At 40.7% G+C, this 23,745-nt stretch overlaps 2 protein-coding genes across 14 annotated transcripts in view; both read right to left on the bottom strand.

The window, feature by feature from the left end:
* POGLUT3 (protein O-glucosyltransferase 3) overlaps positions 1 to 12,790 on the bottom strand; it is a 55,965-nt gene extending 43,175 nt beyond the window's left edge. Inside the window, exons 1-2 of the mRNA XM_027082389.1 lie at positions 11,832 to 12,790; positions 5,665 to 5,710 (exon numbers count right to left, since the gene is read on the bottom strand). The gene's annotated coding sequence lies outside the window, so the exon portion shown is untranslated. The remainder of the gene's footprint in view (positions 1 to 5,664; positions 5,711 to 11,831) is intronic.
* EXPH5 (exophilin 5) overlaps positions 1 to 23,745 on the bottom strand; it is a 72,976-nt gene that overhangs the window by 11,021 nt on the left and 38,210 nt on the right. For 3 of the 13 annotated variants that reach the window (XM_027082374.1, XM_027082375.1, XM_027082378.1), the window contains exons 2-4: positions 14,845 to 15,005; positions 12,839 to 13,001; positions 5,665 to 5,710 (exon numbers count right to left, since the gene is read on the bottom strand). In XM_027082374.1, coding sequence (XP_026938175.1) covers positions 5,665 to 5,710; positions 12,839 to 13,001; positions 14,845 to 15,005 — 370 coding nt within the window. Of the gene's footprint in view, positions 1 to 4,590; positions 4,613 to 5,664; positions 5,711 to 11,831; positions 11,943 to 12,838; positions 13,002 to 14,844; positions 15,999 to 23,745 lie in introns of those variants that run through there. The other 10 variants (XM_027082381.1, XM_027082386.1, XM_027082379.1 and 7 more) reach the window with 9 other exon arrangements.

Here is a 23,745-nt window from a genome sequence, read left to right as displayed (position 1 = left end):
ATCACTCGACTTCTACACTTCCTCCCCTACCCTCTCACACATTCTAATCCCCACTCTGATCTAGGAAACCAGGGATTCACAGACACATGAATAAAACCCTGGAAGTGGACCAAATTCTAAAATAACTAAGAAAGCAAAGTATTCTACTTTGTATCCTGAGCACCTTGCATAGCATCAGCATATAAGAGATTGACTCATATTTACTGAACTGAATTCAAAGACGATGCTTCCCACAATAATATTTCCCACTTCTGAACTTCTCCAATACATTTTTGTACACTCTTTTGATACTATTTTATATTTGAACAAAATTACTCATTTATTCAGTTTTCAATATACTTTAAAAATATCTTCTCTCATTTGATCCTTAGAACAAACTTGTGAAATAGGTAGGGATTTTCATTCCCACTTTGCAGATGAAAAAACTGAGTCTCAGTTAAGTACCTTACTCAAGTCACAGGAATAATAAAAGGTGACACTGGCTACTGACACTCATATGGTCTGATCTCTAATCCTATTTTCTCTACTACATTGCTTTGTATTTTTATTTTACCAATGTACATTTCTTCAATTAGGTGGTAAACTCTCTGAAGACAGGAACCTTGCTTTAAACATTCCATACCCTCCATGCACACAGTTATGGATTGATTTTCAATATACCAAGGTAGAAAATTACATATATAGGATTTTTAGTGAAGATTATTACAGAAATTGAGACACTGAATATTTACAATATTGACTCAATATAGCATGTCTGAGGTAGCAAAGCATAATTGTTAAGCACATGAATACTAAACAAGTCCAAATTCTGGTTCTCTCTCTTAAAAGCTGTACAACTTTGGGCAAGTTGCTTAACGTTTCTGTTCTGTACCTTAGTTTCTTTCTTGGAATAATGAAAAAAAAGACAAAAACGCAACAACAACACTCCTCATCTGATAGTGGTGCTGCGAGGATTAAATGAATTAATAGTTGTAAAACACTTTAGAATGGTGTTTAGCACTTAGTAATTCCTCATCGTTAGCCATTACTAGTCTTCTGTGGTTACAGAGAATTTCCTGGAGAACTCCTGCAGGTACTCGTAGTGTAATGAGTTAGAAAAGTGTCCTACAGGATTAGAGGCCAGAGTCTCAAAATGCTGGCTTTAGGGTCTCAGTTACATTCTTAAACATGGTACACAGAATATGCTGAGCAAAATAAGGCCATTTTTCCAACCCCAATTCACTCTACTGATAACATCTGCAATTCTGACATGATGAGTCAAACAAACCTCTGTCATAGAGTAATCTCAGACTATCTGAGAACTTCTAGGGCAGCCAAACCTGTAGAACAGCTGTTGGAACTGAAGCCGGAGCTCATGGATGTTATCAAATGCCTTGATAAAGTCAACAAGTTAATTTTTCAAGGTGTTCTTGAATTTATTCTGCATCTGTTTTCCTGCAAAGGTCAAATCCAGCATTGCATCTTGTGGCTTAAAACCACACATTCATTTCTTCTTTCAGTTTCTGAGTACTCACGTTGTGCCAGGAAGTGGGGATACACAGGTGAGCAGGTATGGTCCCAGTCTCAGGGAGCTCACACCAGCCTAGTCTGGTTATGCCACATTGGAGGTATGTTTCTAGGGGTACAGAGCTGGCATATCAGCTAAGAACAGACCCAGCCTGAATTTGTTCAGAAATAAGGAGTGACCAAGTGGCCAAGGCCATACAGTTTGTCTATTCTCGGAGATGGCGGCTACTTTGATTTTGGATTCCTCGCCTTTAAGGAGATGGTTCTCAGCTGAGGTCAATTTGCTCCTCATGGAACATTTGGCAATTTCTGGAGATAGTTTTGATTGTCACAGTTTAGTGGAGGAGAAATACTGGCATCTAGTAGGATGCCACTAAACATCCTACAGTTCACAGGAGAGGCCCCACAGCAAAGAATTATTCAGCCCAAGATGTCAGAAGTGCTGAAGTAGAGAGAAACTCTGAGCTAGAAGATCTCTAAGTTTCTCTTGTCAACCTAAATAAAAGGGTAAACTGAGGCAAGATCGAGAGATGAGTTTATTTAGCAATAGCAGAGGACTTGCAATTTGGGACACACAAGCTGTAGCGAGCTGCAGGCAAGTCTGCTGAGGGTTTGAGATAGGCTGTATTTGGGCAGGGAATGTAAAGAGGGGAAAGTTCAATTCGAGTCTGTTAAAACAGACTTATATACACTACCAAATGGAAAATAGATAGCTAGTGGGAAGCAGCCGCATAGCACAGGGAGATCAGCTCGGAGCTTTGCGACCACCTGAGGGGGGGATAGGGAGGGTGGGAGGGAGACGCAACAGGGAGGAGATATGGGGAAATATATATATGTATAGCTGATTCACTTTGTTATAAAGCAGAAACTAACACACCATTGTAAAGCAATTATACTCCAATAAAGATGTTTAAAAAAAACACACAAATGGAGACCAGCTTTGAAAATTTCCTGAGCAGACAAAACCAGTCCAGTCATACAAACAAAGCTCAGTTAGCTTATTTTGTGAGGCCAACCTGACCCGGATCATTTTTGTTCATGCCTCTGGAAACCATAAGCAAAACTTTGCAAGGTTGATAGGAGGCAATCCCTGACCAATTCCCTGTCATTTAAGAAAATTCCAATATTATTATCAGTTTTCTGTAAATCAGGCATTTATGGGAAATCAGTTTCTCGGTCCTTAAGTTTTGTCTTCCTCAGGGAACATGTGTCAGATTTTCCATTTTATGCAATGTATCCTCTGGTTCCATTTTATTTATTATTTTTATTTTTATTTTTTTTGCGGTACACGGGCCTCTCACTGTTGTGGCCTCTCCCGTTGCGGAGCACAGGTTCCGGACGCGCAGGCTCAGCGGCCATGGCTCACGGGCTTAGCCGCTCCGCGGCATGTGGGATCTTCCCAGACCGCGGCACAAACCCGTGTCGCCTGCATTGGCAGGCGGACTCTCAACCACTGTGCCACCAGGGAAGCCCTGCTTCCATTTTAGACTGAAATTCTTTCACACATTCTAGCTCTAAAAATTCTGTTTTCTGAAACCCTTTGCTTCTTTTAAGCTGATGTAAATGTTTATTTATTTATTTATTTTTGGCTGCATTGAGTCTTCGTTGCTGTGCGCGGGCTTCCTCTAGTTGCGGCGAGTGGGGGCTACTCTTCGTTGTGGTGCACGGGTTTCTCATTGTGGTGGCTTCTCTTTGTTGCAGAGCACGGTGCTGTAGGCGCGCGGGCTTTGGTAGTTGTGGCATGCGGGCTCTAGAGCACAGGCTCAATAGTTATGGCGCACGGGCTTAGTTGCTCCGCAGCATGTGGGATCTTCGTGGACCAGGGATCAAATCCATGTCTCCTGCAATGGCAGGCAGATTCCTAACCACTGCGCCACCAGGGAAGTCCCTGATGTATATGTATAAATAGCAGCTTCCTTCTCTCTCTTTTTAAAAAAATATTTATTTATTTATTTGGCTGAGCTGGGTCTTAGTGGCGGTATGTAGGATCTTTTAGTTGTGGCATGCAGGCTCTTAGTTGTGGCATGCAAACTCTTAGTTGCACATGCATATGGGATCTAGTTCCCTGACCAGGGATCAAACCCGGGCCCCCTGCATTGGGAGCACGGGGTCTTAACCACTGGACCCCAAGGAAGTCCCAGCTTCCTTCTCTTTGAATGGAAGGTCATCCAAGAATGTAGTACAACCTCCTACAAAATGTTGGAATCCCCCTTGTACAATTCCTGCTAGGCTACCAACCAAGTGAGAGGAAGTTCATTATCTTAAATCTTGGCAAGAATCCCTGTGGCATCAAAGGCCAAATTCCAGCTCTCTGCAGGTTAAGGGGATAGGACTTTCATGGATAAATAATGGAGATCTACATGTTATACAAAACTCTTGTCTTCAACAATCGTTTCATTATTTTCTCTCTCCTACTTTTTATAATAGTTATTAACTGGGAGCTGCAATCATCGGCTTGAGTTTCATTTATATTCCCAGTTCTTACTTTTTTAGATTGACATGCTCTGAGCAGAAAAATGGTTTAAGGCAAGCAGCAATTAAGAGTGCCAAAGAAGGATATCTACTAATCCTCAGACTGGACTTTCAAATCCCAAGAACTCCAGATTAGCTCTCCTGTTTTATAACTTCTAGGTGCTCGCATTTCTTTTTATGTTCCTCATTTGTTTCAGACCCCATGGCTCTTAAATGGGAAAGGAAGGTTAGCTCTGAGCACTTCTCCGAGGAAAAGCAAGAGTACAGAAGCATCCTGAAGTAGGGCTCTGTCCTTCTAGAGAACAAAGCTGCATGTGTGCCAGTTCAGTCTACTGCTCAGTTAAAGGACAGTCTGCATGTAGCGAGCAACTGGGGCTCATAAACAAACAGGGCTTTGGGGCTGTTGAAGCTGTAGGCATTTTTGACTTCTGGCTACCGAGTTAACAGAGACCCGGGTGTTTCAATCCTGATTATACCATTTTCCAGTGTGACCTTGAGCATGATCTTTAAATTCTCTGAACCTTAGTTTCTTCATCTTTAAATGGGAATAATAATAGTACCTACTTCATAGATTACCTCTGGGGATCAAATGAAGTGACCCATGTCAAGTACCTGAATGATAGCAAGTTCTCCATCAGAATGTAGCTGTTGTTGCTGCTGGCGTCATGGTTGGGGCTCAAGCATATAAAGGAGAGAAAGTAGCATTACTCTGAAGAAGAAAGGAGGCTCACTTTTGTTTGTGAAGTAAAGAACCTCTGTTTATATGCACTCCTCACCAGAATTCTATCTCATGCTTTTTGAAAAAAGAAGAGAAAGGTAGATATTAGTACTAAGGGCCATCAATTGAGAAATGCCTCTACCTTCCTCCTGCACTCTTAGGTACCTTCCAAAACTCCGTCTTTCTTTCATCTCCAAACCATATGAGTTACACACGAAGACACAAGTGTGTGTAGATCAAAAGTCATGACAGCAAAAAAGTAAGAAACAGAAAACTTAAAGCTTCTCAATCTTATAAGCATGTGAACACAGAGATAAATTTAAATTTAAGCCCTTTAAGTGGAGGTCCTGTTGGGTTAGCCCCCTCATGTGAACCTGTTCTGTCCAAATGCATCTCACCTATCAGTGGCTTCCTCTTTGAATACAAATGATGATCTTGCCCAGAATAGGTCTAGCACAGACCCACACTGGTTTGAAGTTTATTTGGAAATTTTCAAAGCTGGTCTCCATTGATTTTGACAGACTCAAACTGAACTCTCCCCTCTTTACATTCCCTGCCCAAATACAGCCTATCCCAAATCCTCAGCAGACTTGCCTGCAGCTTGCTACAGTTTGCATGCCCCAAATTGCGATTCCTCTGCTATCCCCAAATAAATTCTTCCTCTGTCCAACATTTTAGGGCTGTACAGGACTGACACGTGGTAAAATATCAGAGATACTAACGCTAGTCTCTGTGGACATACAATGGCTTCACTCCTCCTGGCAGAGCCTGCTGTTTGAGTATTTTAGTACCACAGCCAACTGGAAACAGATCACAGCTGGGAAACTTTGAACTCTGTAGGAGAAATCTAAGCTTCTCAAGGAAATTTCAAACTGTGCCAATGAGAATTCTATTTAAGTAGGTAGCCAATCAGGAATTACATTAATTCTGAGTTCTTCAGCATAACCTTTAGTTCTTCGGTTACTTACCAAAGCAGTTCCCCTCACAGACACAGGAGGTATGTGGTCGTCACATCTGTGAAAAGAATTTGAAATAACTTCTTTGAAGAAGTGCCTAACTTTTGGAAAATCAATAGCATGTTTGCTATTATATCTTGATATCTTGAGAAGATATATTTCTGATGCTTAGTAGGGAGACATTTCTTAGTGCACTGTTGAAAAATCTTTCAGAAACATTTTCCTATTCTTGCTTAGGATCAATGTTTTACATCTTTGTCACTCAGGTAGCCAAGAAAAATTACATAATAGTGGATTTGTACTTGAACATAGCATGAAGACAATTACAAAAACAGTTATATTTGTTGAGTGTTTACTGTGTATCAGGCAGTATTCTCATGCTCTATAGGCATGTTATCTCATTTAAATACATCACTCTTGTCAGGTGGATACTATGACAACTCTCATTTTACAGATTAGAGAAGTTAGAAGACACTGTACAAGGTACATAGTGGCTGAGTTCAGAGCCGGCCACAGGCTGACTGAATCTAGAGCTCTCATTCTTGATCAGTATGGCACACAGAATTTTCTTGTAAATGGGAAACAGATTTTCTGCTTCTGTACATTTTTATCTTAAAGAGAGAGTAAGTCAGAACCAGACTCAACAATTCTTAAGGGAATTTTTTGAAAAGCAAACCTTATAAAGATGACTTCAGGATGCTTATTTTTATACATATGTCTTATTTATTATGAAATCATCTTGAAGGAGAACAATTATGCTTTTACTATTTATGTTGCTCCTCTAAAATTCAGTAGAAGGTGAAAAATTGTAAAGACATAGGTCCAAAATTGAGATTAATTTTGATTTTTTTAAATCTATAATCCTATGCCAGGGTATGCTGCCTGAATTGCAGCTTAAGAGTTAATAGACCATAGTGACTCAGAGCTCTTGTATGAAATCAAGTCCTCTCCTTCGCTAAGAGAACAGCAAAATGGAATCAAGAATTAAACAAACTGAGACTCTAGGTCAGATCAATTGAAAGTGGCAAGATGCAGTTTTCCTTCATTCAAACTCCTAGTTGCTTCATGGTTCTTGAAAGTTGAGCATAAAACCTGGGAGGCCAAGCAATTTTATATTTAAAAGATACCAACATGTATTTTATAGTTTAGCTCAAAATTTAAACAGAAATTAAAATTAATATGGATTTTTTTCATATTATTTTGAAATACCAGCTCTACACTAATAATATTTAGAAGTTAAAATACTGTTTTTATTCATATGCTTCCTTTTCATACAGCTTTATTGAGCCTGCAAGCCCTCTACATGCTACGCACTATTTTGAGTGCTTTGGAGGAAATAAATATGCCTGAGATAGAGACCCTGTTCTCTGAGATGCTTTATGATAGGAAAGATTAGATACATAAAGAGCCAAAGTGCAAGCCACAATGTGAAAAGGACAATACAGACAATACAGAGGCTTAAGTATAACATGCTGAAAATGCAGAGGGGCCGGTGAGCACTTGCCGAGATAAATGGGAAGGCAACAGGGAGAGAAGGTGGTGGTTGAACAGGTATGAGAGGAAAAGAACAGCAGGAGCACAAGCCTGAGGTGTAAGAGAGTAAGGGAGGCCGGGAACTGGCAAGTAATTCAATTTGCCTGGAGCCAAACTGTCCAGATTGTGAAGATTCTTTCCGGAGCCCTGTGGAGCTGCCGGCTTCATGGTGTCCCTGCGCAGCTCAACACTCTCATCAGCTCAGTCAGGCCCCTGGTCTGATTTGGAGTGAAGGGAGCAGGGGCAACAATAAGTTTCTGAGGGTAGCAGGTGGCACAATTGGGACAGAGTGTCACCGAGTGGGAGGGTGTGCTGTGAGTGGGAGGATGCATGTTCCCTGACAGTGTGCAAGGCCGTGTGGATTTAGGTTGCAGGCAGGGTATAGGACTCAGGAGGCTTGGAGGCCCAGAGTCTCCATGGTCACTTCCAGGCCCACCTTCAAGTTAATTTATGTTTCTTCCACTGAAGAAACATAAGTATGCTTCCGCTTGTAGAGTGAATAAAAACAACAGTGTAATCACAAAAGCTATGCTGGTTAAAGTCCTCTGGACTGGGTGATTTCAAGAGATTGAAAGCTATCTCACCTGCATTTGCTTACAAGTCCTACTGAGCCATACCTTAAAGAGCTCTCACATATATTCCCACTTCACCAGCTATAGGTAGAGCAGTTTCTCAGCCTTGGTACTACTGGCATTTCTTCTGTGTAGTGGTTTGTCACATGTGTTATATGATGTTTAGCAACATCTCTGACCCCTACCCACTAGATGCCAATAGCACCCACCCTTCAGTTATGAAAACCAGAAATGTCTTTAGACATTGTCAAGTGGCTTTCGGGGTGCAAAATTTCCCCTGCTTGAGAACCACTGTGCTAAAGTGATTTTTCTAAAATGAAAATCTCATTATGTCACTTCTCTATTTAATGAAAAAATATATATACAATATGCACACACGCATGAAATACACCAAAATAATTAGTGTTTGTCCGGGTCAGTGGGTGGGGGGTGATTTCATCTGTTTTATATATATATATATATATAAAGGAATGCATATACATATATAATATATATAATAAGGAGAAAAAGTGATTAAGGGCTCCCTGCTGTCTACAGGATCAAGTCCAAGCTCCTTAGCATTGCATGTATAAGGTTCCTATGTTCTGGCCTTTGCCAGCTGATCCCACCCCACCTCTTATCAGTCTCACCTTATACTTGGTCACTGAACCTCAATGACCTAGATGAGTTCTTACTTTTTTCCAGTCTCTGCATCTTTGCTGTATCATTCTTTCTGCCCAGCGCAACCTCCTAACTCTTAATTGCCTAGCTCAGTCCTATGTGTCCTTCAGAAATTGGCTCTCTTTTTCCAGGAATGCTTCTGTATCCTCCAGTCTGAATTAACTGCTTCTCCTATAATGTTCTCATGGCAGGAATACCATGCATCCACCACAGCACTCACCATATGATACCATAATCATCAGTGTACTCGGCTGTCATCCAGGCTGTCACTCAGAGGTCACCCCTGTGTGTTTTCTAAAGAGCATCCCTTCCTCAAGATCCTTACTGTCATTTGCCAGGAAACTGCCATAATGAATATACGAATAAATCCATGATGATTGTGATGTGATCAGCACTTCCTAGAGTTCTGCCCAACCATACGCAGTCATCTGGTGTTCCCTACTAGATTCTAAAGTCCTCCAGGTGGGGACTTTGCCTTATTTTCACGATTTTACCTCCAGCACTAAACACAGTATCCGATCCAGAGTAGGACTTTGATAAACAAATGAAAGAGAAGCTATCACCTCAGCTATTAGTACCATGCCAGGAATTCTGATGGCCCTTGCCATAATGAGGGTAGAAAGCTCTGTAACCATGGCTCCTAAACCTGGATGAGCATCCAAATATCCTAGGGAATTAAAAATAAATAAAGTGTTCCACTTCAGACCTGAATCAGAATCTCAAGGCTAGGGCCTGGTTATCTGTCATTATTTTAAAATGCTGATGAAATTCTAATAATGATCAACCAGATCATCTGGGAACCACTCCCTTTGTCATGCTTCTCCCTCCTGTCACCACAATCCTACTGTTTATCTGTGGCCACCACACCTGGGATCACTGAAGGAGAATTTCCAGAGAAGGATTTTGCTTACTCTGATCTCTCCTTTGATCTAGGTGTCTTACATGCCTGTGTCCTCCAACTGAAGCCTAGTCACTTAGCAGGAAAAAGGAAGGCAGCATAGTAGGACATTTGGAAAGAGAGAAAAAGGAAGAGTGAGAGAGACAGATAGACAGAGAGAAAACAGAATCCAGGGAAAACAATAATCTGCCTTTTAAACTTTCCAAAATAGCATTTGATCTTTTGCTTATGTAAACTGGAGTGCCTAGGCTGTGTACATCCTATGATAGATCAGGTAAATTTGGGCACCCACCAAAAACTCTGCATCCTCAGGTAAAAAATCATCTGAAAGGAACAGGGTAGTGGGCAGGCATACCCTCACTCCAGGAGAGCAGTTGTCACGCTATAATCACAGCTGTGTGGTGAGTGCTTACTGTATGCTATACACTGTGATGGTCCTCAAAGGAAAGAAGCCAACTTAAATTTAACTGTACATGTTACTCATGAGTCTTATGAACTAGTTCTCTTGTACTTCCACTTTGCCCTAGTCCTTGGGACTACAACAAAGGAAAGTGTATAGGGGAAAACAATCAACATCTCTAAAATCACCATCATGAACTGGTGGCACATGGCTTCATAGCTTTAAGAATGTGTGTAGACATGAAGGGGCCCCTTTGCAGGGACGACTTCATTGTGGAGTGTGTTGGTGCATGGAACAGAGGGTGGCACATCACCTATTCACAGTGAGGCGTACATCAATGGAATAACTCGGGGTCTGGAATAAGAAAAAGTAACTGCAGATATTGCTGGGCAGCCAGGAAGGCTGCATTTACAAGCTCATGATATACACTATTAGGTACTTGCTGAACTATGTGGAGGTGATGGAGTTACTGAAATTCTGTGGCAGGGACTGAGCTCCATATCTCAGGCAATAAATACCCCAAAACAAGACACAAGGAAACATAACTTACAGGGAAATATTAGGAGAAAGATACACAATCCAGTCAGCCCTCAGTGTCCACAGGTTCTGCGGATTCAACTAACCACAGATGGAACCCTGGTTGGCTGAATTTGTGGCTATGGAGGGCTAACTGTACATTTTGTATAAGATACTTGAGCACCTGTGGGTTTTGGTATCCGCAGGAGGTTCCCAGAACCAATCCCCCGCAGATACCAAGGTACAATTGTATATGTATGTTTTCTTGAATTTTTGGCTAGCAATAAATTAATTAAAACATTAATGGAAAATTTTTTTTGTTCCTGGGTTGTGGTAGAGTCATAGAGAGTACAGTTCAATCATTTACAAATAGGATTAAAATAATAAGGGGATAATTTGGGAAGTACATAAATTTGGGAGGAGAAACTTCAGTAGTCATATTTGAATCAGAAATAGCAAAACTTTTTGCCTTTTCATTAATTAATAAAGTCACTATGTTCCCATGGCTTTCTAGGGGTTGGCTTTCTCTCTGTGATTTGCAGAAGATCCTCTTAAACTGCTTTGCTGACTTGTTCTCCAGAAGACAGTGTGTGACAAAGTCGAGTCTTGATGGCTTCAGCAAGTAGAAACCTGCCTCGCACAGGATGACTGTGCTCCCCTCTGGGGCCCTCTGGGGCTCTTTGTCAGTTCCTCCCACTGCGCTTATAGGCAAGGAGGAGCTCCTGAACCAGAGTCTGTATGCTGAAGCTTGATTCTGTATTTTGAAAAAAATCAGAACTGCCTAAGGAAAAAAGCTCTACTTAAGAATAAAGGGCCCATCCGAATGTATGACACACAATTTATAGTCCTACCATAGTACTATGCTCCCTTAAAAACACCCTTCCCCCAGCACACACATACACATTCAGGATTTAGATCCAGATATTTAGGTCACATTCATATTTAAAAATAAAAAGGGCATATTTTCATGTTTTATCTTCTGAAACCTATTAGGAGCATAAAACAGTGCCTTCATTACATTCTGCACCAGCACAATTATTCCCACTTACGGTTTGAACATAAAATGTATTTAAAGATGGCAAATTCTGAAAACTGTAACACACACACATGCTTAAAGGATAAAATTTGTTTCATTTTTGTATCCTGTGTTTGGCTAAAAGACAGCTACAAGTCATTGTGATATTTAAGAAGAACAATCGCTAAACAGAATTTTGCAAGAGTTTCATTTTTTTCAATTTGGTCTATAACTAAAATACATGATACCCAAAATGAAGATTATAGAACTTTCATCTTCTTTGATCCACTTTGGCAGCAACTTACAATATGAGCTTGGAAATAACTTGTCAATAGAGTTAACAGTTTCCTCAACTTTTCCTAGTTTACTAATGTTAGATTATTCAGCTACAATAAAACTCTGCCTTGAAGAAAATTACCTAAAACACAAATTACATCATAAGTCTCAGCCACACTACACATTAGGAATATTTCTTTTCTCCTTAAAAATAATATTTCCTATAAAGGAAATACTCCTCAATTTTTAATTCCCAAATGAGAGAATTACTAGAGTTTAAAACATTTTTTACAAAGAAAAGCAACTCACTATTTGAAGAGTACTTCCTCGTAAGTGACTCTGGTGGAAACGATCACATAAATCTACATTTTGTTCAGCTCTTCACTATTTCATCAAAGACAAAAACAGCCTCAAGTGAAAGCTGGAAGCAAAACCCTTCCATTCCCCCAAGAGCTCCTCTACGAGTCAGGAGCCTCATTGCATGCTTCACCAAGCTGCTTGCTGCCTGTTGTTTTTCAGCAAGAGTGACCTCCAACACCTTTTATTTAGAGCTGCAATGCACTCTTAAAGGCATACATGGAACACATCATGTGCCAAGCCAACACCTTAAGAGGGTGGGAAGCTTTTCAACCAGGAAGACATGCTGAAAATATTTAGCAGTCAGCAAATTGCATGTAAGCAAAGCCTTGCTTGTTTTTCACAAAACAATCCAACAACGTAATGAGTCAAGATGAACTGATTTACACAGTTCTCAACTGGGAACCATCTGGAACAATACCTCCACTGCTCTCAGAGCTTCCCCTCCTTCACCTTAAGTTTAAATTCCAAGCAACTACAGAGGAATGGCTGTCCTCAATATTTTTAATGATGGTAATATATTTTTTCTCTATTTCATAATTCAGTTTTTCTCTACTCTTTGCTCATCTCATTTATGCTCATTTACTCTTTAAACTGCAATTCTCCTGACACACATACTCCCCAAGTAAGGAGTAGTTTCAATTTAAATGTAACTACTTGACCAGGGCAAAGACCAGGCTCTTGGAGCAGTGGAGAAACTGCCAATAATTATTTCTCAACATTTAATCCATCATTCACTATGTCCACCTCCTGAGACCTGTGCAGTTGGTTAGAAGTTGGATTTCAGATGAGCCCAAAGTTTCATAAGAACTTTGTCCCTTTGAGGGCTCAGCCCTGTTTCCTTTGTTACTATCTGAAATTAAATTCTAAGAACATTAAACATTCTGAACACAAAACAGGCTGGTGGGCTCTGGTATCAGATAACTAATGAGCTGTCACAGGAGCTGAGTTTAACTCACCCTTTCTCTCCCAGTGGTTGAAGCTTTAAAGTCTCCTTTCTGGATTTTCTGAATGAGAATAGAGAAGCAAATGATGATCTGAAGCTCAGCTGACAAGGAACGGATGTTGGGTTTCTTTGATTAGGTATATTTTTAGATCTTGATGTTTGTAATTCCATAGGATCTAAAAGAAAATTGTAAAAATTTTGCATGATTAATATTTCCAGGTAAATACTCTTGGAGAACTAACACCCCCACCCATGCAGTCTAGGAACACAGGCATCCCCACATGAAGACCTCGGGACTAGGTGGGGCCCTGTGCCTCTTGGTTCTGCTGAGCGGAGGAGCCTCACTAAGAGTGGGGCATCTTTCAGTAGGTGCTGGGGCCTGCAGCTCCGCAGGACATCCTTCCTCTCATACCAGCTGGGACACTTTCTCAATGCGCTTTCCCCATGGCAATCCAAGGCCAAAGGTAGTGTGTTAGGGACCTCATCCGGTTCTTGTGCTGGTCTTAACTACCCCATCCTTCAGAAATTTTTATTTTGGTGCTTTAAAAACATAGTGATAGGGCCTCCCTGGTGGCACAGTGGTTGAGAGTCTGCCTGCCGATGCAGGGGACACGGGTTCGTGCCCCGGTCTGGGAGGATCCCACATGCCGCGGAGCGGCTGGGCCCGTGAGCCATGGCCGCTGAGCCTGCGCGTCCGGAGCCTGTGCTCCGCAACGGGAGAGGCCACAACAGTGAGAGGCCCGTGAACCGCAAAAATAAATAAATAAATAAATAAAAATTTAAAAAAATTAAAAAAAAAAAAACACAGTGATAGACTACGTGACTTTTCATATCAAAGAAAGTAAAGGAAAAGGAAATTAAGCCCTTTAGAGTGCTCCTTATTCCCATTAAAATCTCTGTGCATGTGTATTTGCTACATATACGGTTTATATGTGGGTATGCATGTAATATAAATATGTATAATATATATGTATAGATAATATGATATTATATATGAGTATTAAAAATTCTAAGCCATGATCAACATATACCAGTTCCATCATACTGTAATACTTTTGGACATGCTGAGTTTTTAAATGAGGAATTCAAGGTAAGGGGAAATTCATCATGGTATATATGGGGTTAATCTAAAAATCTGAATTGTGAACTTTTTAGATAAATTTCTTTTTTATGGGAGTTGCAAAATATTTCCAATATATGTTTAGATATATTGTTACATATTTCTCAATGTTACTAATGTTAGTAACATATAACAAAAGCAGTCAATGTGACTCTATACTTTACACTGTTTTACTACTTAAAATTTCTAAATGCACTTTGTTATTCTCAAACAGTCCTGAGAAAGCAGTTTTTATTATCCTCATTTACAGACTAAAAAATAAGTGATTGCTGAAGGTGAGAGACATGCTGGTAGTCACAAAGTTAGAATGTCCAAGGAAGGCATTTGTTTGAGCTCATTTTGGGGGTTTAAGTTACCAAAGTACCAGAAGGGTGGCAGTTTCTCTACCACCTTCCCCCTCCTAACCCCCCTCCTGTCCTGTTCTCCTTTCCCTCCCTTCCTCTGTCTCCCCCTCCTTGTGCATCATCATCCCATTTATTTACATGCTTACTGTGTTAGAGTTCAGTACTTTATATGTATTATTTTATTTAATTCTCACAACCACCCTGTGAAGTAGGTATTATCATACCCATTTAAAGATGAGAGAATTGAGGCTTATAGAGAATAAGAATAAGTAATTTGAACAGAGTCACATGAATTCTGATAGAATAGAGAATACAGAGGCAGACAGAGTGGAGATTTGAATCCAGGCCCTTTTTGATACTGATGCCTGTGTTCTTAACCATTGTGCTATCTTGCCTGACTCTAAACATACCCTCAAGACAGTACAGTCCATTTTCAGTTCACTCTTTTTATTGTGAATTTTGCCCCTTATGATTTAAAAATAATCCTGAACATGATTGGTTAAATTGGAGATCCCACTGAGCCTTTATCTACAATGAGGTGTCCTAAGATCTCACCATTTTCTGCCATCCCCTTTCTCAGTCTGTATGTAACTGGTTGTTTTAACATTTGGCTAACATCTGTTTCATTGCAAAACTTTTTCCTTTGAACTTCTTCAAACCATTCACCAGTTACTCCTTGAAGCCATCTGATATCCCTCTTTGTCTTCTGGAGTTTGCTGAAATAAAACAAAAATATCAATGCATGCTTTAAATTTCTTTGCATGAAGTGCAAACTCGTGGTGGGTCAAACTTTACCTAGTGGAGGCGTTGCATAAACTATAAGTCCAGGGGAAAAATTGGCTCTAGTCAGAGTTTCCTCTTCACCACCATGGATGTATTTTGGCTGTAATCATATAAATTCGATGACAATCTAAAAGTGTCTGCTAGTAGTTGAAATAATCAAGTTGCTGAGGACAATGTGGGTTGAGCATTGTGCAAACCTGACCTAATAATGCAACTGAATGATAGATATTTTAATGACATGGGGAAACTAGAATATTCCAGTTCTGATTACGCATTCATTCATTCGGTAATGATTAGATGTTTATTGAGCAATGTAGGCAATGGGGATTCAATGGTGAATATAACAGATAGTGTCCTTACTTGCCCATTCAGTGGTCAAAGAGAAAAGCTTACATGCAGAAAAGAAATTGTTGAATGTAATGGTCTTAGATAATGGAATTCTTTAAACACACAGACACAAAAGCCCATGAATGAGGACATGGCTAATGCTCAGTAGTAAGGGCAGTGCGATTTGAGATGGATAGGAAAGGTCATCCAAAGCACAGATGTGTCTGATGCACACTTCCAGAGTGCCAGAACTGAAATTCTGCCATTATTTATTTTTCCTTCTCCCCTGCCCTTACCTGCTTAGTCTTCTTTCAAATAAAAATGCTGCTCTAAGTCCTTAGTTAAATCATGAGTTGTGATTTTTTTTTTTTTTAAAGCAGATCATTTGCTTCATTTCAGGAGGACCCTAGAACTGTTTGGAAATGAGAGAATATTCAATCCAGAGGGAGACTGCCCTGGACTGAGGCAAATAAAGCAGAAAGGGGAGTCTGAAGAACATAATGACAAATTTCATCAAGTGGCCAGTTTGACAAACCTCTGATGAAAAAGCCAGGCTTGTTGTTGGGCCCCAAGCTCGAGAAGTTCTGCTGTTATTTATTTATTTATTTTGCGGTACGCAGGCCTCTCACTGTTGTGGTCTCTCCCGTTGCGGAGCACAGGCTCCGGACATGCAGGCTCAGCGGCCATGGCTCACGGGCCCAGCCGCTCCACGGCATGTGGGATCTTCCCGGACCGGGGCACGAACCCGTGTCCCCTGCATCGGCAGGGGGACTCTTAGCCATTGCGCCACCAGGGAAGCCCCAGTTCTGCTGTTTTGGAAAGAAGTTCATGTGACTCCGCAGTTGCCTTTTATCCAGGGTCCTCTGTGAAGCACAAGTGTTAGAGAGTTTGTATTCCTAAGAAAGTGGTGAGCAAGACAGCTGCAGAATGGCTAATTTGGGGTTAAAGGCAATGAACTGTGATGGTTGCAAGTCAGGCTCCTGCTTGGGGCTATGATACTGTCATTTTATAAAATAATCAAGAGGGAAGCCAGAGGCCATCCTGCCCAGACTTGCATTTTGAAAAGCATTACGCAACAGTCATCATGTCTAATCCGCATAATTTGCATTGGTGCCTCCCATTTTGCCATTGCCATCCCTCTGACACCTGGTCACTCCTGTCTCTATTGCTACTATTCTTACTAACAGACTAAGAGACCACAAGTACCAGCTTCTAACCAGTACTGGCTGCCTCCAACTTGTTACTACCTCATTTATTAATGTCATATATATATATATATACACACATATACATACATACATATATATATATATATATATATATATTTTTTTTTTTTTTTTTGGCCACACCTCACAGTTTGCAGGATCTTAGTTTCCCAACCAGGGATCGAACCCGGGCCCCAGGCAGTGAAAGTGCTGAGCCCTAACCACTGGATGTCCAGGAAATTCCCTAATGTCCCACATTTGTACATGACCTCTAGTTCCTCAAAAACCCTTCCAAATTATCAGACCCCAACATTCAGCAGCATCCCTGCCCCCTTCTCAACACATCCTTCTCATTTCAGAGGACAGTCAAGCTACCCGACTTAGGAACTCTCTAATAAACGTAACTTTATTATTTTTTTCTAAAGCCTCCATATAACATTGAGTCTCTTTTAAAATAATCACACTTCATTTAATTTCATCTCAAGCACTCATTCCACACTTGCACTCAAATCCATCACTGACTGTTTCTTGTTAACATTTGGCCAATGAAGTCAGAAATCTGTACCTCTATGTGAATACTCAGACAGTGTGAATTCTACTCCAGGACATGTATCTTAAAGAAATACCCTCCCACTCCCCACCCCCCGCAAAGTACATTAATTTAACTGAACATTATGCAGTTGCTAAAAATAATTACTCAGGCAATGTAGCATGTGACATAACATGAAGCAGAAAAAACAAAGTACAACATTTTATCTGTGCTTATATCTATGTGAAAATGATGCACCCATTTAGACACACTAGGGAAAAAAATCAAACACCCGGTCTCTTAGAATACAGTAATTACAGGTATCAATTCCACTTTTAATTTTTGTAAAATTATGTTTATTCGATAAGTACAATATATGTTTCTTTTTAATGTGAGTTTTTATTTATATTATCATTTTACATTATAATGTTTCTTGTAGATAGAGAAAAATATCAGTCATATTTTCACAATCCTAATGCAATCGGTATTGCCCTTTTGATGTGATCTTTTCCTCTGCACGTTTCACATGGTTGTAATAAAATGTATTAAATATATATTTGTGGAAAGCCTCCTGCAGAGAAGATGCAGGGATACAATGGCAAGCAGAGCTGATATAGCTACTATCCTAGAGAGCTTACCGCCTAATGAGAGAGACAGATATGAGTCCAATAATTATACAAATATAAGATAACAAAGAGTGGTAAGTATGATTTCTTCATTCAACACATGTTTGAACTCTGGGCAAAGCGCGGTGAACAAGTCAAGTCCTTGCCCTCATGGAATTTACATTCTGTTGGGGTAGGAGTGGGGACAAACAATAAAAAATTAAACAGGTGTTATGAGAGCATATAACAAGGGGCCCTGCTTATATGAGGCAGAAGCAAATATTTCCCTAAGAAGATGACATATGGCCTGAAGGATGTATCTCAAATTTATTGAGGTAAAATTGACATTATTATTTAATTTTAAAAACTTTATTTTACAACATTAGTTTCAGGGGTACAACATAATGATTCAATATTTGTATATACTGTGAAATGATCACCACAACAGATGTCTAGTTAACATCTGTCACCACATATAGCTACAAACTTTTTTCTTGTAATGAGGACTTTTAAGATCTCTACTCTCTTAGCAACTTTGAAATATTCAATACAGTGTTATTAACTACTGTCACTATATATAAAACCATATAGTGGTTATATGTAGATACATGAAAGGGCAAGATTTTGAAGAAATCCAGTGGCTTTTAAAGCAGAAGTATTCCAAGGTTGTCAGGGAAGTGGGTGAACATGTACAGCCAAGAGTGAGAAGATTCAAGGGTAAGGTAGTAAAAACTGGCATTGTGTTTACGTGTTACTAAATAAGTAAACATAAATAGTTCTGGCCCTTGAAGTAAGGATAACCCAGGAAGGGAAACTATGAATGACATAAAAGTCTACTCTAGGTATTACTCTAGGCATCAGTAATTTACCACCTTAAGCTTTATATTCCCATAAGCCCTGTGCACTATAAAATACAGTCTGTACACTTGCAATGGTTGACTGAGCTTCTTGTACTAAAAGGAGCACACCAACTGTAAAACCAGTGGTTTAGACTCATTTATTTACTTAAAAAATAAAACATCAAATTAGCTCAACATTAGCAAAAAAGAAAAAAAAAACCTGAACACAAAGCAGGGGTATCTTGATGTATGAAACTTAAAAAGACAATATTTTAAGTTTCAGCTAGCCTTAGTCTGAGAGAGGTAACAGTTGCTTGCAAATGGAGTTGAACCAAGTTCATGGCCAGCCTGTACAGGGCTCTTCCTCATCTATTTTGGTTTGTTATATATTCAGCCAGTCATTTAGAGCACACGGTCCACTTTATACCCAAGAGAATAACCTCAAGGTTACAAAGGACATACAACATACATATAGATAAATCACCAGTACACAGATTATTTGCTTCATTAGTGCAGCTTGACTCAACATATCACAAGGGACTGCTGTCTATACATGTAATTTGTTCTACCCCCTAGGCTGATTAACTTGACTAAACTAAATCAGGTCTTTTCTTGCTGGGCCGTAGTCCCAGCCCTCTGCTCCAAGTCAAAATGCTCTTTCTTCATTCACAGGAATCTTAGTCTGCTGTGTGCTGTCTTTTTCCATTCTAGCACCTGCTGAATGAGTCTGTCCTCTGAGGTTCCTCCTTCTATGTTAAATTTCTTTTCCTTTGTTTTCCATCCTTGAGTAATGAACCCATCTCCCCATCTTCCTTGTACTCCCCCACTGTGCCCTTGCCGACCTTTGCTACTCACTTTTCTTTGTCCACCTTTTTCTGAGCAGGTCTCTGTCCTCATCTCTATTTTGATGACTAATTATGTACTAACCATTGAGAATGTGCTCAGTAAATGATACACAGTTGTCTCTTTATCTTCCAGTCTTTTGCCCCACTTGTCTGCTCCCTGAGAACCAAACTCTGGCCTGTTCTTGAGCTGCCATCAAATAGTAGAAAGAGCACTGAATGAGGGTCAGGTTCTAGCTGGTGATCTTGGCCAAATATTTAACTCTCTTGCCTTTGTCACCTGTGAAAGAGACTTAAAGGCACGGTAGGTTGTTTACAAAGCAGGCGTCCATGGTTCCTTTCATGGCAGAAGGTATACTCCTTCGTGGAGTGACTTTGTCCCTCCTCTGCCCCCTTGAATCTGGGCTGGCCTTGTGCTTGCTTAGACCAATTGAAAATGATAAAGTGAAATTGTGAGGCTTCTGAGCCTAGGCCTCAAGAAGCCTTGCAGCTTCTGCCCTCTCCCTCTTGGAATCTTGATTCTCTGGTCTGAAGAAGCGGGGGCTAGCCTCCTGGAGGATGTGTTCATGTGCAGAGGAGGACCCAGCAGAGTGCTATCACCAATTGCCAGAGATGTGAGTGAAGCTTTCTTAGACCATCCAGATGCCATCCAGCTGCCAGACGACTGGAGCCAAGGGAGTGATCCCAGGCAAGACTAGGAGAACCACCCAGCTGAGCCCAGAACAAACGGCTGTCCCTTAGAATTGTGAGCTAATAAACTGAAGTCATTTTAAGCCTTTAGGCTTTGGGATGGTTTGTTATGCACAATTTTTAAAAATGGACACAGATGAGATTATCTGGAAGATATCTTCTCAGTAAATCTTCTCAGGAAATGATAAGAAGTCCTGACCAAAATGTATGGTCAGGACTTCCCTGGTGGTGCAGTGATTAAAGAATCCACCTGCCAATGCAGGGGACATGGGTTTGATCCCTGGTCTGGGAAGATCCCACATGCCGTGGAGCAACCAAGCCTGTGTGCCACAACTACTGAGCCTGCACTCTAGAGCCTGCGATCCAGAGCTACTGAGCCTGCATGCCACAACTACTGAAGCCTGCGCGCCTAGAGCCCGTGCTCCGCAACAAGAGAAGCCACTGCAATGAGAAGCCTGTGCACCACAACGAAGAGTAGCCCCTGCTCGCTGCAACTAGAGAGAAAGCCCACATGCAGCAACGAAGACCCAACACAGCCAAAAATAAATAAATAAACAAAATGTATGGTCAAAAGACTCATCATTCTCACATCAGAATTAAATCATTGAGAAATCTTATAAAAACTGAAAAGGGGTTTAAAGCATAATCAGGTCAATCTCCCTGTCTTCAGATGAAATAATAGCAATAACAGATAATAAGGGAAGATGCTATATATTGAGCACCCACCCTCTCCCAGGATTCTGCAGTCATAATCCTCACAATGCTGCACAGGTATTGCTGTCCTCATTTACAGAGGCCAGCAGGCTGGAGCTGGAGAACTGGGATGGATACTCATGCCTCATTTGCAAGTCCATGGCCTCATGACCTATCTCACTGTCTCTGGGTACTATTAACCCCATTAATAAACAATGCAATTGATATCAGCTCAAAGTGATTTTTCCCAATTAAAAAGGTGACAATGAGTATTCAAATGTGATTGAGAACAGTCAGACAAATGTTGAAAGCAAACAAATTCCCCAGACCAGAAAATAGGAATTACAGCTTCTATTTTCTTGTCAGAAAAATCTCAAATTTCTCAAAATTGTTCCCTTATCATCTCCTCTTGCCAAGGGCATCAATTCCACTTTTGGCTGTTCTCACCTTCCTTTCATCTCCTCAATTCACATTTTTTTCTCCATTTTTCTTATTTCCTTGGTTTCTATACACTTATCAGTTTGCTTTGCTGACCTTCCGGGTACATGACCCATCTTATTACACCTTATTCTGCCTTCCAGGCAGCTAAGCATCCTTATCTCTATCAACCATCTGCTCTTGCCTTCGAGGACCGCTTCCCAAATATTCCCCAAATCCCTCACCCTATCCTAGTCTCACAGGTTCAGTCATCAGTAAATCCTAGAACGAATTGTTCAATTACACCGAATCCTGTAAAAGTGGATTTGTCATTTGAATTGTAGGAGATCAAAGCAGCATTAAAGTTTGCTTCCCACACAGGAATTCAAACACATTTTTGTTTTATATTGCCCAGCAACCACAACACACAGAAAAGCACAAATGAGTGCACGGGGTGGGAACTGTGTCCAAGTCGCAGCGTAAACACTGAGTTAGTGTCATAGCAGACACAGGATCAGTCTGTCCAAGCAAGGACCTTTCAAACCCTGAAACCCCAAGGAAACTCACCATCTTGGGAAAGTGTTGCCCTTTTGTTTTCCTGCTCCAGAAAGGTGATACTTCCAGGTCCAGATTTCTTATCACTCATGATCTAGGGAAAGCTTTAGGACAACTACTATGAGTTCTCAGCCAGGAAGAGGAAAAGTAAAGAATGCAAAAGCCCTTGTTCAGTGGTTGTAACAGCAGCTTTACAATCCAGGTCCTGGCCTCTCCTCTCCCTGTTTGCTGAAAAGAATTGTTTTTTGACAGCCATGGCCCCTGATATCAGAGGCTATTTTTTGGCTCAGCCCATAGCCAAGACTCAGAAAGGGCAGAGATTAGAAAAAAGCAAGCAGGTGTATTGAAAAAATGTGTTCTTTTGATCATAGAAAAGTTAAAACATAGAAGGAAGTCTAGAGGAAGGGAAGCTCAGATAAGGAAAAGTGATGCAAGCAGGAGACAACAAAAACAAAGAGTGGCAGGAAATAATGGCACCAGCATTCAAGCCAAGCTAGATAATAAAGCCCATTTAATCTCCCTGAATGTTTGTCATTGAACCAACCTAAAATAAAAGACAACCTTCTCTATATTTAAAAAATTGACCTGGGGTTCCCTGGTGGCGCAGTGGTTGAGAATCTGCCTGCCAATGCAGGGAACACGGGTTCGAGCCCTGGTCCGGGAAGATCCCACATGCCGCGGAGCAACTAAGCCTGTGGGCCGCAACTATTGAGCCTGCGCGTCTAGAGCCTGTGCTCCGCAACAAGAGAGGCCGCGATAGTGAGAGGCCTGCGCACCGGCGATGAAGAGTGGCCCCCGCTTGCCACAACTAGAGAAAGCCCTCGCACAGAAACGAAGACCCAACACAGCCAAAAATAAATATATATATAAAAAAAACTGACCTGTGCAATCTTCTTGAATGCTTATTCTCATGTGACACAAAGTCACAACAAAAGGAAAAAATAATCTAAGTAACATGAAGGATGTATACTTCCTGTACTGGTTCAGATCACAGAGAGTCATTTCTTACTGATTAATCACTCTAAGGAAGGTGCCACAGAAAAGACGAGCTGTACACACCAAGGCCAAACTAAGAGTTTAAGCGCCAGCCCCTCATCTGGCCTCAGGGCTTTCTGTCTTCTTAGGTTTGTCTTATTTCTTTCTTAATCTATTTATACCTTTTACCCAAACCACCTGGGAAAACATCCATTGTCACCTCTATATTTGCCAAACTGTATTGAATTGCTTGTCATGCTCCTGTTGGTTTCACTCTCTGTCAGCTCCTTGAGGACAGGTATTGTGTCTCATTTCTCTTCGTGCCCCAGGGCCTAGCACGGTCTCTGACCCAGGATCAATCAATACATATTTGCTCAACTTCTGGGGTAATGAATGAGTTCTACATTCATCGCTGTGAAGCAACTCAGTCAGTATTTGACATAAGTGAGAGAGGTGACCCTGCACATACAAAAAATCATGTATGTGAAACGTAATTTCTCCATAGGAATAATACTGGAAAGCTAGTCATAACTAAGATTTATATGATGCTAATTCTAGACCAGGCATGATTACTTATATTAATTAATTTAATCTTTACAAGAACTCTGTGAGGTAGATACTTTTATTTCATTCTACCAATGAGGAAATTAAAATACCGAGAGGGTAAATTAATGTCAGACTGACTGGTTTGAATGCTGTCCCTGATCTTTATTAACTGTGTGATTTAAACCTCTCTGTGTCTCTGTTTTCTCATCTGTAAAGTAGGGATAAGGGTAATAACAATACCTCATGGGGTTTTTGTGAGGATTAAGTGAGTTAATACATGTAAGGCCCATATACCTGTTCTGGCACAAATGAAATACTAAGTGAGTGCGATCTGCAAAATGACAGAACAGGCAGTAAAGGGGTGGATGGATGGAGAGTGGGGAATGGAATTTGTGTATCACCTTCCTCAACAGAGGTAGATAGCAGGGAGTAAAGAGAATTACCCTTAGG

Source organism: Aethalodelphis obliquidens, unplaced genomic scaffold (assembly GCF_003676395.1).
Source record: "Aethalodelphis obliquidens isolate GAN/ISIS:26980383/991018 unplaced genomic scaffold, ASM367639v1 scaffold46, whole genome shotgun sequence".
Classification (NCBI taxonomy): domain Eukaryota; kingdom Metazoa; phylum Chordata; class Mammalia; order Artiodactyla; family Delphinidae; genus Aethalodelphis; species Aethalodelphis obliquidens.
This window is presented reverse-complemented; position numbering and strand designations above follow the sequence as displayed.